At 41.6% G+C, this 12,468-nt stretch overlaps 1 protein-coding gene across 3 annotated transcripts in view; it reads right to left on the bottom strand.

The window, feature by feature from the left end:
* kiaa1549la (KIAA1549-like a) overlaps positions 1–12,468 on the bottom strand; it is a 40,247-nt gene that overhangs the window by 13,507 nt on the left and 14,272 nt on the right. Inside the window, exons 7-16 of one of the 3 annotated variants that reach the window (XM_041837852.2) lie at positions 12,263–12,431; positions 10,706–10,765; positions 10,023–10,183; positions 9,354–9,525; positions 8,617–8,777; positions 8,380–8,415; positions 5,022–5,212; positions 2,534–2,661; positions 1,335–1,462; positions 829–1,043 (exon numbers count right to left, since the gene is read on the bottom strand). In XM_041837852.2, coding sequence (XP_041693786.2) covers positions 829–1,043; positions 1,335–1,462; positions 2,534–2,661; positions 5,022–5,212; positions 8,380–8,415; positions 8,617–8,777; positions 9,354–9,525; positions 10,023–10,183; positions 10,706–10,765; positions 12,263–12,431 — 1,421 coding nt within the window. The remainder of the gene's footprint in view (positions 1–828; positions 1,044–1,334; positions 1,463–2,533; positions 2,662–5,021; positions 5,213–8,379; positions 8,416–8,616; positions 8,778–9,353; positions 9,526–10,022; positions 10,184–10,705; positions 10,766–12,262; positions 12,432–12,468) is intronic. The other 2 variants (XM_041837853.2, XM_041837855.2) reach the window with 2 other exon arrangements.

The raw sequence follows: 12,468 nt of genomic DNA, 5'->3' as shown, positions 1-12,468 counted from the left end.
TCAGTTGATAGAGCATGGCATTTGCAATGCCAGGGTTGTGGGTTCGATTCCCATGGGGGGCCAGTATAAAAAAATAAAAATAAAAAATGTATTCACTAACTAAGTCGCTCTGGATAAGAGCGTCTGCTAAATGACTAAAATGTAAATGTAAATGTAATGGAGGAGTGGAAGAGGACTCCAGTGGCAACCTGTGAAGCTCTGGTGAACTCCATGCCCAAGAGGGTTAAGGCAATGCTGGAAAATGATGGTGGCCACACAAAATATTGACACTTTGGGCCCAATTTGGACATTTTCACTTAGGGGTGTACTCACTTTTGTTGCCAGCGGTTTAGACATTAATGGCTGTGTGTTGTGTTATTTTGAGGGGACAGCAAATTTACACTGTTATACAAGCTGTACACTCACTACTTTACATTGTAGAAAAGTCTCATTTCTTCAGTGTAGTCACATGAAAAGATATACTCAAATATTTACAAAAATGTGAGGGGTGTACTCACTTTTGTGAGATACTGTACATATAAAGTGGGTGAAACAGTATGGAAACATTATTAAAGTGACCAGTGTTCATTACATAAGTTGTTGTTGTTAGATGATTGCAAACAAACTTGCCGCTTGGCATCACCCTGCAAGAGATTTTGTCACATTAACAATGTACAGGTGCTGCAGCACAGGCATTCTGAAAAGTAACTTTTGAACCAGCGGATCTGTTTACACTGAACACCCACTCAAACATGAAATGAACGCTTCCTGTATACTGTAGCATACTGTATGTCTCTTGGCATATTACATAATGTGGATGCAAAAATAGAAATGTCTCTGCTCTCCCACCTCCTGATGTGGCATCCTGCATAGGAGGCCCTCTTCTCCTCAGCAGTCATTGGCTCCTTGGCATTCTCATGCCTGCTGTGCCTCTCTCTGGGGTTGAATGGGTGGATGCCATTGTCTGTGACGGGGAAATCACAGTAGGCTTTTCTATTGGCTTTCTGGCGTTGTTTGTTCCTGTAGTGTTCGATGTCGGACTTCTGCTTGAGCCCCACGTTTGCCTGTGGACGAAGTCATTTGTATTTCATTAGTATTGATTCTAGTTTGACTTTACTTGGTATTAGAAGTAAACTTGTTCAGGTTTCTACTGAGGTCCCTCTCCTCTATAAAGAAACAATCAGTTCCAAATCCTTTCCTACTTCCCATTGGCCCTAACCCTTTGATGTCTGCAGCAATATAGTTCCACTTCTACACTGCTTTTACTGTACATATCCAGAACGTTCATCTTTAGAATCTTCATCTGGCAGACTCAATATGACATAATTCCCAGCAGGCCGGGGGTGGTGTCTCACCTCCCCATTGAGGACGACTGAGTCCTGGCTGTGATTGGAGGAGGATGGGTAGGAGTATGTGGGCTGGGCCGCCATTGGCTTGATGGTGATGAGTCGCAGTGAGCCAGTGTGGTCCTCATAGGGATCTGCTGGGATGAGAGGACATTGCTAATTAGCACAGCACTAGCTAGCCCAGCTATGACTGATACTGCTGTGAGCACTTCACTGATTGACTTCATATGGCGGTTGGCTACAGTGGGGTTAACGGTGTATCCGTCTCTCATCAGCACCAATCACACAAAGCAGAGCAGATGTTGTTCTAGGTTAACTGCTTCAATGCTCAGATCACTCTGCATATACTGTCGACATGGGAAAAGTATTCATGTATGACAACTAGAAAATATAAGAGATGCCTTATACCCAAGGGAAAGTAAATGGCATTCTAAATGTACATTAAGGTCTTGAGAGGGAAATGATACAATTACTCATTTTCGACTTCCGCGAGGCATTTGCAGTTGTACGGCTTGTTGCACAGACGTTATAATAGATCGCACCAATAAATGTTGGGTAACCATTGCTAGAGGGCTGAAAATGAAAGCTTTCTAGATGCCACAGTAACAATATTGCCTGGACATTGTCCCAACATAATTTCTGAAATGGCTAGGCCATTGACAATGCGATGTCTTTCGCTTACTGTAATGCAGTGTGTAATCTAACCTTGCGCTATTAAGGCATATCAATCATTATAGACAACTTCCAAACAACAATGGAAAAATAGTTTGAAATCATGTGTAAAAATGCAATTCCACTAGACTGTCACCTTTTAATTGATGCATCCAGTAAAGTAAATATCTGAAGTTCAAGAACAATGAGGACCTTCAGTGGCTGACACTGCATCATCCTTTTATTATTCATCATACCCTTCCTCACATCCCCACATACACTGCCTGAGTGTTACAGATACTGCAGTTAGACAGGGGGGAAATAGAAAGATGCTTGTGCGTGTGTGTGTGTGTGTGTGTGTGCATGGTGCATACTGTGTGTGTGTGTGTGTGCCTGCACTGCATGCATCCCTGCATATACAGTAAGTGCTTATTTTTCATGTACAATTCATTAGCTCTCTCTAATGGCCATATAGCGTATCAAGCCTGTGTGATGACACAATATTGTGGTGGGCAGCAGTACAGTAGCCGGAGCATGGCCTCTCTCCTCTCTCTCACCGTTCCTCTTGTGTAACAGATCCTCCTTGGCGCTGTTCTGTGCCGCAGCCCTCCGTACCATCGAGCTCTTGCCCGTGTTGAGTTTCCCGGATTCGTTGCTCGTAACCGAGCCGTCCTCACTTGGCAACCTGCCATGGGTAACCATAGCAACAGAGTAAGGCAGTGGTAAGCTCTGTGCATACAGTATTATCCAAGGTTAATGCTGCTATCAAACAGCCCCCTGGCCACTGTTCTAACCTGTGAAATATGGCTGCAGTATGTGACAGACAGGGTTGGTATGTTACTTTTTAAATGTAATCCGTTACAGTTACTATAGTTACCTGTCCAAAATTGTAATCAGTAATTTAACTTTTGGATTACCCAAACTCAGTAACGTTACTTTTAGATTACAGCATTAGAAGACGACAAAAATGATCCATTAAACGCATTTGGTGCGTCATCATAGTGGTCTCAGACTCGCTCAGGTGGAACAAAATTAAACTTGCACCTTTTTTCAATGCTGAATTGAATGTCATTGAGAAAACAGAAAGGTGTCGTGTCTTTTTTCGCAAACATCCTTTCTGAATTTAAAAAGAATCATATTGTTTTTCAAAAGTATCTGTAATCTGATTACAATGTTTGTTCATGGTAACGTAACTGATTACAGTTCGTTTTTTTGTAATCGGATTACATGTAACATGATGTAATCAGTTACTCTCCAACCCTGGTGACAGACACCTCTAAATGTAGTGGAACAGTGGGCGATTCCATCTTAATGTCAAACTATCTCCCCTGGTATCTTTTCAGGGGTAACCAACAGGCTGACACCAGTGACTAACACAGGAACCTGATGTTATGTCAGATAAGACAGCTAGGAAAACGCACACCCATTATGTCAGCTCATATCCACATTGCTCTTCAGAATGTTTGTATCAAATTATTATTAATCCCTCATGGACAGACTACTTAAACATAATCGAGCATCTGACCAAATGCGTGATTTTAGTTCTGGGTTAACCGAGATTAGATTATTCTAATGGTGTAATGCATTCAGAAATACTAAATGGAATCCGCATTCACAATCATGAGGCTTCTATAATGATGTACAGTTCTACCCCTGTGCTGAGAGAGAGAGAGAGAGAGAGAGAGAGAGAGAGAGAGAGAGAGAGAGAGAGAGAGAGAGAGAGAGAGAGAGAGAGAGAGAGAGAGAGAGAGAGAGAGAGAGAGAGAGAGAGAGAGAGAGAGAGAGAGAGAGAGAGAGAGAGAGAGAGAGAGAGAGAGAGAGAGATAGAGATAGAGATAGAGATAGAGATAGAGATAGAGATAGAGATAGAGATAGAGAGAGAGAGAGAGAGAAAGAATGTGTGTATTCCTGTCAACCTGAGCCCAGAGGACATTGAATCAAACATGGCCCTGGAAGGATCTCTCCAGGCTGTGTAGCTCACTCACGTCTCCATGCCCAGTGTTCAGCCTCTATTCACTTTACACCACTATGTGTTTACCGCCTGTTTGTTTTACCAATTACTATTCTCAGTACCTTTTCAAAGGCGTTTTATTCTTTAATCATCACACTGCACAGCTGTGTGTTTTGTAGCCTTTTGAAGCCTTGCTCATCCCAGTCTGAATGAGCCCTGGGGTCCACCCAAAGGGTGACTGGAATAGCAGCCGCTGCAGCAGACCTGGGTTCACATAATATATAAAATAATTTTAAAGACTTTATTGGTGTTTGATTGAGCTTGCCTGGGTTAAAGGACCAATATAATAGTCCAACAACTGCAACCCTCCCACCCTCATCTGGTACTCCAGGTAGGCTAGCGCAAATACTCAAAGCATTGGAGATATTTCCAATACTACACTGCAGTGCCTTCAAGACCCAATGATCATTGTAACAGACTGGTGTCACACCTCCAGCTTGGCAGCCGTAAATATGACATTAAAAAGCCCGAGTGGGTCTTAATCAGCCAAAGATATGGGAGCTATACTGCATTTGACAGCTTTAAGACAATGACTGATATCTTGGGCTGGGTCAATAAAATAATCAAGGCTTTGGTGGTCTGTAAATGTCTTTCTCTGTGTTAGAATGAGAATTTTTTAATGCGTGGGAAATTCAAAGGAAAGATGGCTCAAAACAGCAGCTCAAGCTTGGCTTTGTCTTCTAGACAAGAGGAAAGAGAGCAGGCTGTATCCATTTTGTGGCACGGCAATAACTCATTCATGACTCATGTTATGTAACAACATTTTAGCTTTCGATTGCCTTAACCGAGTGATAGACGGCTACGAATCCGGGAATTGGCAACACCCAGGCAAACTGTAAGCCAGTCAACATGAGCAGATTTAAGCAGATTCTATGCAATCTGTCCAAGACTGTCATACTTATTGTGAATTTTCCTTGACTTAAAGTATTGGCACAAACAAATCCAAATGTGTTCTGGTAATCTGTAGTAAACAGGGATCATTCTTCATAGAGATCCTATCATTCTGTCTTTATTTAATTTGGTGTTCTTCTTACCCTTTGTGGATGATGTCAGCAGAAGGTGGTCTTTTAGAGGCGGTCCCATCCTGGTGCACCTTCCTGTCCAATGACAACGGGGCATCTCTCACCGGGAGGCCCAGGACCAGCGTCTCCTTGGTAACAGAGATGGTCTCCTCACCTTGCTGATGGCCCATATGCTTCTTGGCATAGTCAAATCCCTGCACAGGCTGGGACAGAGAGGGTTAGGAAAGGGTTTACGATGACATATGGTAAAGTAAAGGAGTGCTTTCTGAGAATGACATTTCATTTACAGATAAGGTAAATGAGCAGTCGGCTCGGTGAGCTCTGTTTTCTCTCAGTCAGCAAGTAAAGAATGAGATTCTACTAAATGTTAAACGAAACGTCTAATGGCACCTTTGAAGTTGAGATATAGTGGAGGAAAGCCATGGAAAATGTAATTGGTTTATGATTTATATTTTTGTTAATGTCTATGAGGTCTAGGCAGTTTCTTTATATAACCAAATTACTCTAATTTCATGAAGCCTCTCATGTTTGTAAAACAGCAAAAAGGAGCATCACAGTGCAGACACTATTTTAGGAAAACTAAATACGTAAATACATTATATTAAATGTATTTCTACTTGAGTGCATGTGGGGATAAGAAGGGAGAATATAACTGCCCACAGCTTTAATAATGAAAGAGTCTCAGTGCCATCCAGTGTATTATCACACATGGTCGCAGCACACAGCTAAATGGGAGAGAAATCAATACACTGTACCGTGCGGACATCTTCACCTCATCCTGAGGTTAGTGATATTTCACGACAGTGAGTCTGGCAGAGGTAATGTATAGAGCCACTATGGCTTCATCATATTGGAAATTCACAGTTGGGGGGAATGTTTCTACAGATTAACCTTAAAGGCTGAGCTCAACACATATATTTTTCACTGGCAGGAGGCAGGCCTCTGTCCACTTGATTACATTGACTTTCTAAATGGTCACCTTTCAACTGCCCAGTTTGATAAAGACATGGAGTTGATCCAAGACTCTGCACAAGGCTACTCTGTGATGGATTTGACAAAGGGCTGATTCCACACCAGCGGGAGCTGAAAATATTTTAGGTATCTCAGATTGTTCTGGCAATTCTCACATAGAAACTTCATTGGGAGGAAGGATGTTAGAAATTATTTTTATATTAAACATGTATTTCTTTTCAATCATGATGGAAGTGGCCATTTTAGGCCCTTTTCAGACCTACTGTCCTAGGGTCGTGCCTTCTGCAAGACCCTATGATCTGTGAACCGTACATGATACAGATAACATCTTGGTGCCATTTATATTATTATATTCCTTATAGTGTGCTCTAAAATATGGAGTATGTCTAGATTCTTCATTTATTCAACATTACAAATATTAATATTTAAAAACGACCCTTTTTGATTGAGCTTATTTTTAAACATATTGTTTGTAACAATATACTCTTCAAACAGGTCAAATTTCCAGAGTGGGATTTCTGGTCCTTTAAATGACATTATAGGTCATTAACCAATCACAGCACTCCTTTAGGATTGCACATTCAGCAAGTCACCAGCAGTTCCTTTTGACTCCATTTTCCCATTCACTGTATTGGTGGTGCTCATAAAATAGATCATACCTTCAGAATTAGCAGACAGCCCACTCTGGAAATGTTATGTACTTGTAGAGTATATTGTTCCAAACAATATGTCTAAAATAATCTAAATCAACAAGGGTAGTTTTAAGATTTTAATATTATTATGTTTAATGTTAAATAAATTAACGTGAAATGGTTTATTTCAGAATCAAGACCTACTCCATGTTTTAGAGCACACTATAAGGAGTATAATGACACCAAGATGTTGTCTGTATCATCCACGGTTCACAGATCATAGGGTCTTGCAGGAGGCATGTATAGGTCTAAAAAGGCCCCAAAATGTCCACTTTCATTAACAAAAAAAAGAAAAACATGGTGATACAAATGTAAAATGCATGTTGAAAATCTTTCCTCCGAATGAAGTTTCTATGTGAGAATTGCCTGAACAATCTGAGTTACCAAAAATATTTTCTGCTCCTGCTGGCGTGGAATCGCCCAAAGATGGATTCTGTGTTTTGACTTGGCTCATTCAGTATACTGATGGAGTCATGGGACAGAGGTTTGATAAACCCCCAAGGGACTTTATGTAAAGAAACCTCATGGTAGAACCTCTCTGAACAACTCAATTATGATTGACATGATGGACAATATCACATAGTGGATTTGGAGAGCAATGAAATAGATTCACATATTTCCTGGTTAATGCAGAAACACACATGCAGACTGAAGCCATGCCATTGATTTGCAGCTTGACGTTGTCGTCTCACTTTGATGGATAATTGTGTGCTGTCGACTAGAGGTTCATGAAGCCCACTATCTCTCTAGTGGGTTATGCTCTGCTTGGTATTCTGTCTTCATTCCCAGAACGTTTGGACACCAACACATTACACTGCAACAGACTGCAAATATGTGCAGTGGAGTAGTGGAGCCAAAGAGCTTAACTCAAAGCATTTACCACGTTCTTTTGCCATATCGCCACAAGCTATTCATAAACCAAATAATTATAAGAACATTTATCTCAGTAGTTGTGCATGCGTGCCACATCTCTGGTCAGAAAGGGAAAGACAGAACGCTTTAAATAATTTATGTCACATTCAAAACAACCCAGTGACATTTAATGTTTACAAACAGTTTTACAAATCAACAAAACCTTGAAGCACTGCACTCTCAAATGTAAATACAGTAAGCAGACACTGTGCTAATAGAAACAGGCCCTGTTTTGGGAGAGAAGTCCTATCCTACTATCCTATTTTTACTAATCATGTGTATCTCTGACCTTGTCCTACAAAATAAGCTGGAGCTAGTACATCTGTTTCTCTGGGGGGAGTGATGATGGAATGACGTACAGAAATAACACTGAAATCAGCTGACTTTCTCTGCTGCTGCATGAGTGCATGTTGTGAAAGGACGGAGTCCATGATGAATCTGAAATGTTTTAGGGTGGGGGATCTTGTTTATGCTCCTCCATATTATCTCTATGAATCTAAATGGCACCATATTTAATCCAGTAACAACATTACTGATGGCTTGGATTCCACCACGAAGCCACTAGCTGATATGAGATGAGACGGGATGAGAAGAAGCCTGGTGGATAACAATCATTACTACGCATTTGAAAGGAACAGGGATGTATAGAATGGTCCATTGATCATAGACGATGAGCCCCGGTGAGCCCCCTCCATCCCTTCCATTGATTTCCCCCAGGCACTGTCAACAGAGGAGGGATGTCCTCTCCCAAGCACAGCCACATGCATTTATTGACAATAACACTCAGTCAATACCTGGCGGTGATAACTGCCCTCCCTCCGATAGGACGTCTAAACAAGAAGACAATTAAAGGGACATTTAGCGGATGATTTGATTCCAGCACATTAACCATCTGGATTCTCATTTCACCCCCATCATGCTCATTGAGCATCCATCACCATTGGCTATAAGTAATTGAGCGAACACAAGATAAGTGCTAAGACATTTCTCTGAACTGCACATGAAGATGTTAAGAGATATGGAAAGTTCACCTTAGAGCGTGTTTTGAAGCTCCTGAAAGCACCTGTCTTGAAGATGACCCTGTTCCTCTTGCACAGGATGGCGGTGACCATGACAACAACAACCATCACCAGGGCAACAGGCGTCAGCACGGCCATGACCCACAGATTGGCAGGTGGGACCTTTACCACAGCTGTCGGAAACCATGGAGATTAAATAAATACACCACCCACACACACCATCTATCAATATGTGTTATTGTTTGCAATCATTACGTAATTATTGAGGCACTTAGATATTAAACAGGCTATGAGACAGATACACTGAGTATACCAAACATTACAAACACCCCCCCCCCCGATGTCCAAATTGTTCCAAAGGGAACAAACTACCATACCCAGTTCAAAGGCACTTAAATATATTGTCTTGCCCATTCACCCTCTTAACCATGTCTCAATTGTCTCAAGGCATAAAAATCCTTCTTTAACCGGTCTCCTCCGCTTCATCTATACTGATTGAAGTGGATTTAACAAGCGACATCAATAAGGGATCATAGCTTTCACCTGGTCAGTCTATGTCATGGAAAGAGCAGGTATTTATAATTTTGTGTACACTCACTGTATATGTGCTTCAGTTTGAGCAAAACAAAAACATACTGCAATTACTCCTGTGCATCCATCTGTGTGTGCTGACTGAAAAGTTAGTTCTGTACACTTCATCTAAGAGAATAATGTTATGGCTGTTTGGTAAAGATGTGAAGATAACCTACGATCGGCTTGAAGCTGGATAAAGTAGCCCAGGGTTAGAGCCATGGTTTGGGAATCCAAGGTACTAAGGGTCTTGGCTGCAGTGGTGCCAGTTATGGGGGCACCGTTCATTTGGGCATAGTAAGTCATTTCGGCCGGGCTCTTTGGCCCAGGGAGTCGACGAATACCAACCATCTAAACAAGAACAACACAATTTGGTGGATTCAGTGCTGTCATATTGCATTAAGGAGCCATTACTATAATAAGAACGACGTTATCTGAAGGGGCAAACACTCGAAAATAACAGCACTCAAGGACCACACTCATGGGATTAATATGAACCAGTGGAATTAATCTTATTTTATTATAGATCAAATGTTTTATGTCATAACGGTTTAATCAAGGGCTGTGATTAAAGCTTGCCATAAAGAAGGGGGAGTGTTAAATGGAAGAGATCAACATCCGTTACATGAGCTCCCTCCCCCCTCATAAAACCTGATAATCTGTGACTATACATAAAAATGTGGCAAAACATAAAAGAGGAAATATAAATTATGTGGCTCTTCATAAAATTGTCAAACTCTGGCAAGTGAACATAAAACATTTTAAATGTTTGACTGAACACAGAGGTTGTTTATCAGTGAGTGAGCATGCAACCCGTGTGTGTGGGAGTGCATGCGTGCCCGACTCACCTGGACAGTGTAGTCTCCGACAGTAGTGGCCCTTCTAAAACGGCTCCCCTGGCTCCCCTGACGCCCAGCCACCAAAAACAGCTCAGCCAGCCGCTGCTCCATTAAACTAGCAAAGCTCTGATAATTCCTCTCCAGAGATGAGCTGTCAACATCCTGAATTACTGCAGAGCAGTGGAGTACAGAAAGAGAGAGAGAGAGAGAGAGAGAGAGAGAGAGAGAGAGAGAGAGAGAGAGAGAGAGAGAGAGAGAGAGAGAGAGAGAGAAGAGGGGGAGAGGTAAGAGGATAAGAGAGGAGATGAAGAGGTGGGAGAGGGACAGTGGAGGACAGAGGTTTGGTTATTCATCCCTCAATGTAAAACCTGTAAGTCCCATTATAGTGTCAGGCTGACCTTGGCACACAGTGGTCTCATCATGACAGTAGCAGAAAGGTACAGGGGGAGGCTAAAGCTAATTTAGAGACCGCTCACAAAATAATGCCTCCTTCACACTGAGCCCTGATCCGATGTGATCTTTCAGAAGCAGATGTCCGGAAGCTCTAAATAATGCATCAATAGCATTCAGAGGGAAAAGAGGAGCTCAAATTTGTTGAGGGAAAAAAACCACTGGCATACAAATTTACACAACAGTAGATCAAAGCACTAACTAACTAGCAGTTAGTGAAAATCAATGACACTTTGAATTACCTGTGATCACCCAGTAGTGCTTGGTGGCAGTGGATGTGTTGAGGTTGTAGTACTCTAGTGCTGTGGAGGGAGAGGGGGGAGAGAGATGGAGACAGACACAGATAGAGGGAACAAACACAGAGAGAGAGAGAGAGAGAGAGAGAGAGAGAGAGAGAGAGAGAGAGAGAGAGAGAGAGAGAGAGAGAGAGAGAGAGAGAGAGAGAGAGAGAGAGAGAGAGAGAGAGAGAGAGAGAGAGAGAGAGAGAGAGAGAGAGAGAGAGAGAGAGAGAGAGAGAGAGAGAGAGAAGAGAAGAGAAGAGAAGAGAAGAGAAGAGAAGAGAAGAGAAGAGAAGAGAAGAGAAGAGAAGAGAAGAGAAGAGAAGAGAAGAGAAGAGAAGAGAAGAGAAGAGAAGAGAAGAGAAGAGAAGAGAAGAGAAGAGAAGAGAAGAGAAGAGAGAATAGAGAAGAGGGGTTACAGTCAAGAGGGGTTACAGTCAAGAGCTGCTTAGTATTGGGTGCCTGGCTGCATGCCTGATAAATTCCACATTTTCTGTCTTATTATGCAGCTGGCTGGAGGCCAGCAGGGATGTTGCCTCTGACTTTGCAGTGGCACCTTATCCCTCATAACTCTCTGTTTGACACTCTGTAATCATTTTGAAACTGTCCGAGCCCTGAATATTCAAATGGTAAAGGATTCATTTTGACAGCATGAGATGAAATCCTGAGGTAGTGTGTAAATATAAATAGAACGTTATCTGATCTTCCCTTCATGCTAAAATTACCCATTCTGTGAAGAAACACCCAGAAGGTGATGCAAATGATTAAGGTTTAGCATGAAGTGAACTAGTCAGTCTCCTCTCTGCACAACAACAAGATCCTCGGATTACTGTAAATGCGAGCAACCATAACTTCTCCTTTGTAAATTAGATCCACATCTAATTATCAGTATCAAGACAGCATACATTTTCATATTCAGAACACACACTTATGAAGTGGAGAATTTACATTGAATTTCATTCAAATTTCAATCTTCAAGTAATGGAATTGAAATTGAATTAGACTGTTTGAATTAGAATTGAAATATAAATATTTGGAATTAATTTTTTTAGAAAATGGACCGGAGGACTAGTTTAAAATCATTTCAACTTGTATTTCTATATTTCCAGTATAGCTAGACTGTCTGAACAGCGACATGGACAGCCAGAAAAGCCTGAAGGAATTCAATTCGATTGGAATTTGAGGAATTGTTGGGGATAATATTGAACATGGAATTGAAATCTTGGAATTTAACTAACATTAGAATTGAGACTAATTGAATTATCTCTGAATTAAAATACTGACCTGGAATTTGAGTTGAATTAAATGGAATTTACAAGTAGAGGGAATTGATTTATAATTTAATTTGCGGAAATAACCTCAAGCCTGGCTATCGCTGAAGGACAATATCGCTGAAGGACAATACTCATTGGGAATATGACATCAATATTCATGTATCAGAAAATAAATAAATAAATAAGGACAAAAAGCCAGGCAAAACATGTCACTCAAACCCTTCCCATGATGCATTGGGGCACTTACGCTCAGCGATGACGAGCGGGGGGAAGAAGAGGAAGTAGCCCACCAGCTCTGCGGTCAGCTGATTCAGGAGACCACTGGAGACGGTTCCGTTCAGGACCGCGTCCTGGTTCTTGACCACATAGACCAGAGATACGGCAGAAGAACCAATCGCCTGGGCGGTGCTCTGGATCTGAACAAACACAGACGAAACCAGACATGTTGAAGTA

Source organism: Coregonus clupeaformis, chromosome 6 (assembly GCF_020615455.1).
Source record: "Coregonus clupeaformis isolate EN_2021a chromosome 6, ASM2061545v1, whole genome shotgun sequence".
Taxonomy (NCBI): domain Eukaryota; kingdom Metazoa; phylum Chordata; class Actinopteri; order Salmoniformes; family Salmonidae; genus Coregonus; species Coregonus clupeaformis.
This window is presented reverse-complemented; position numbering and strand designations above follow the sequence as displayed.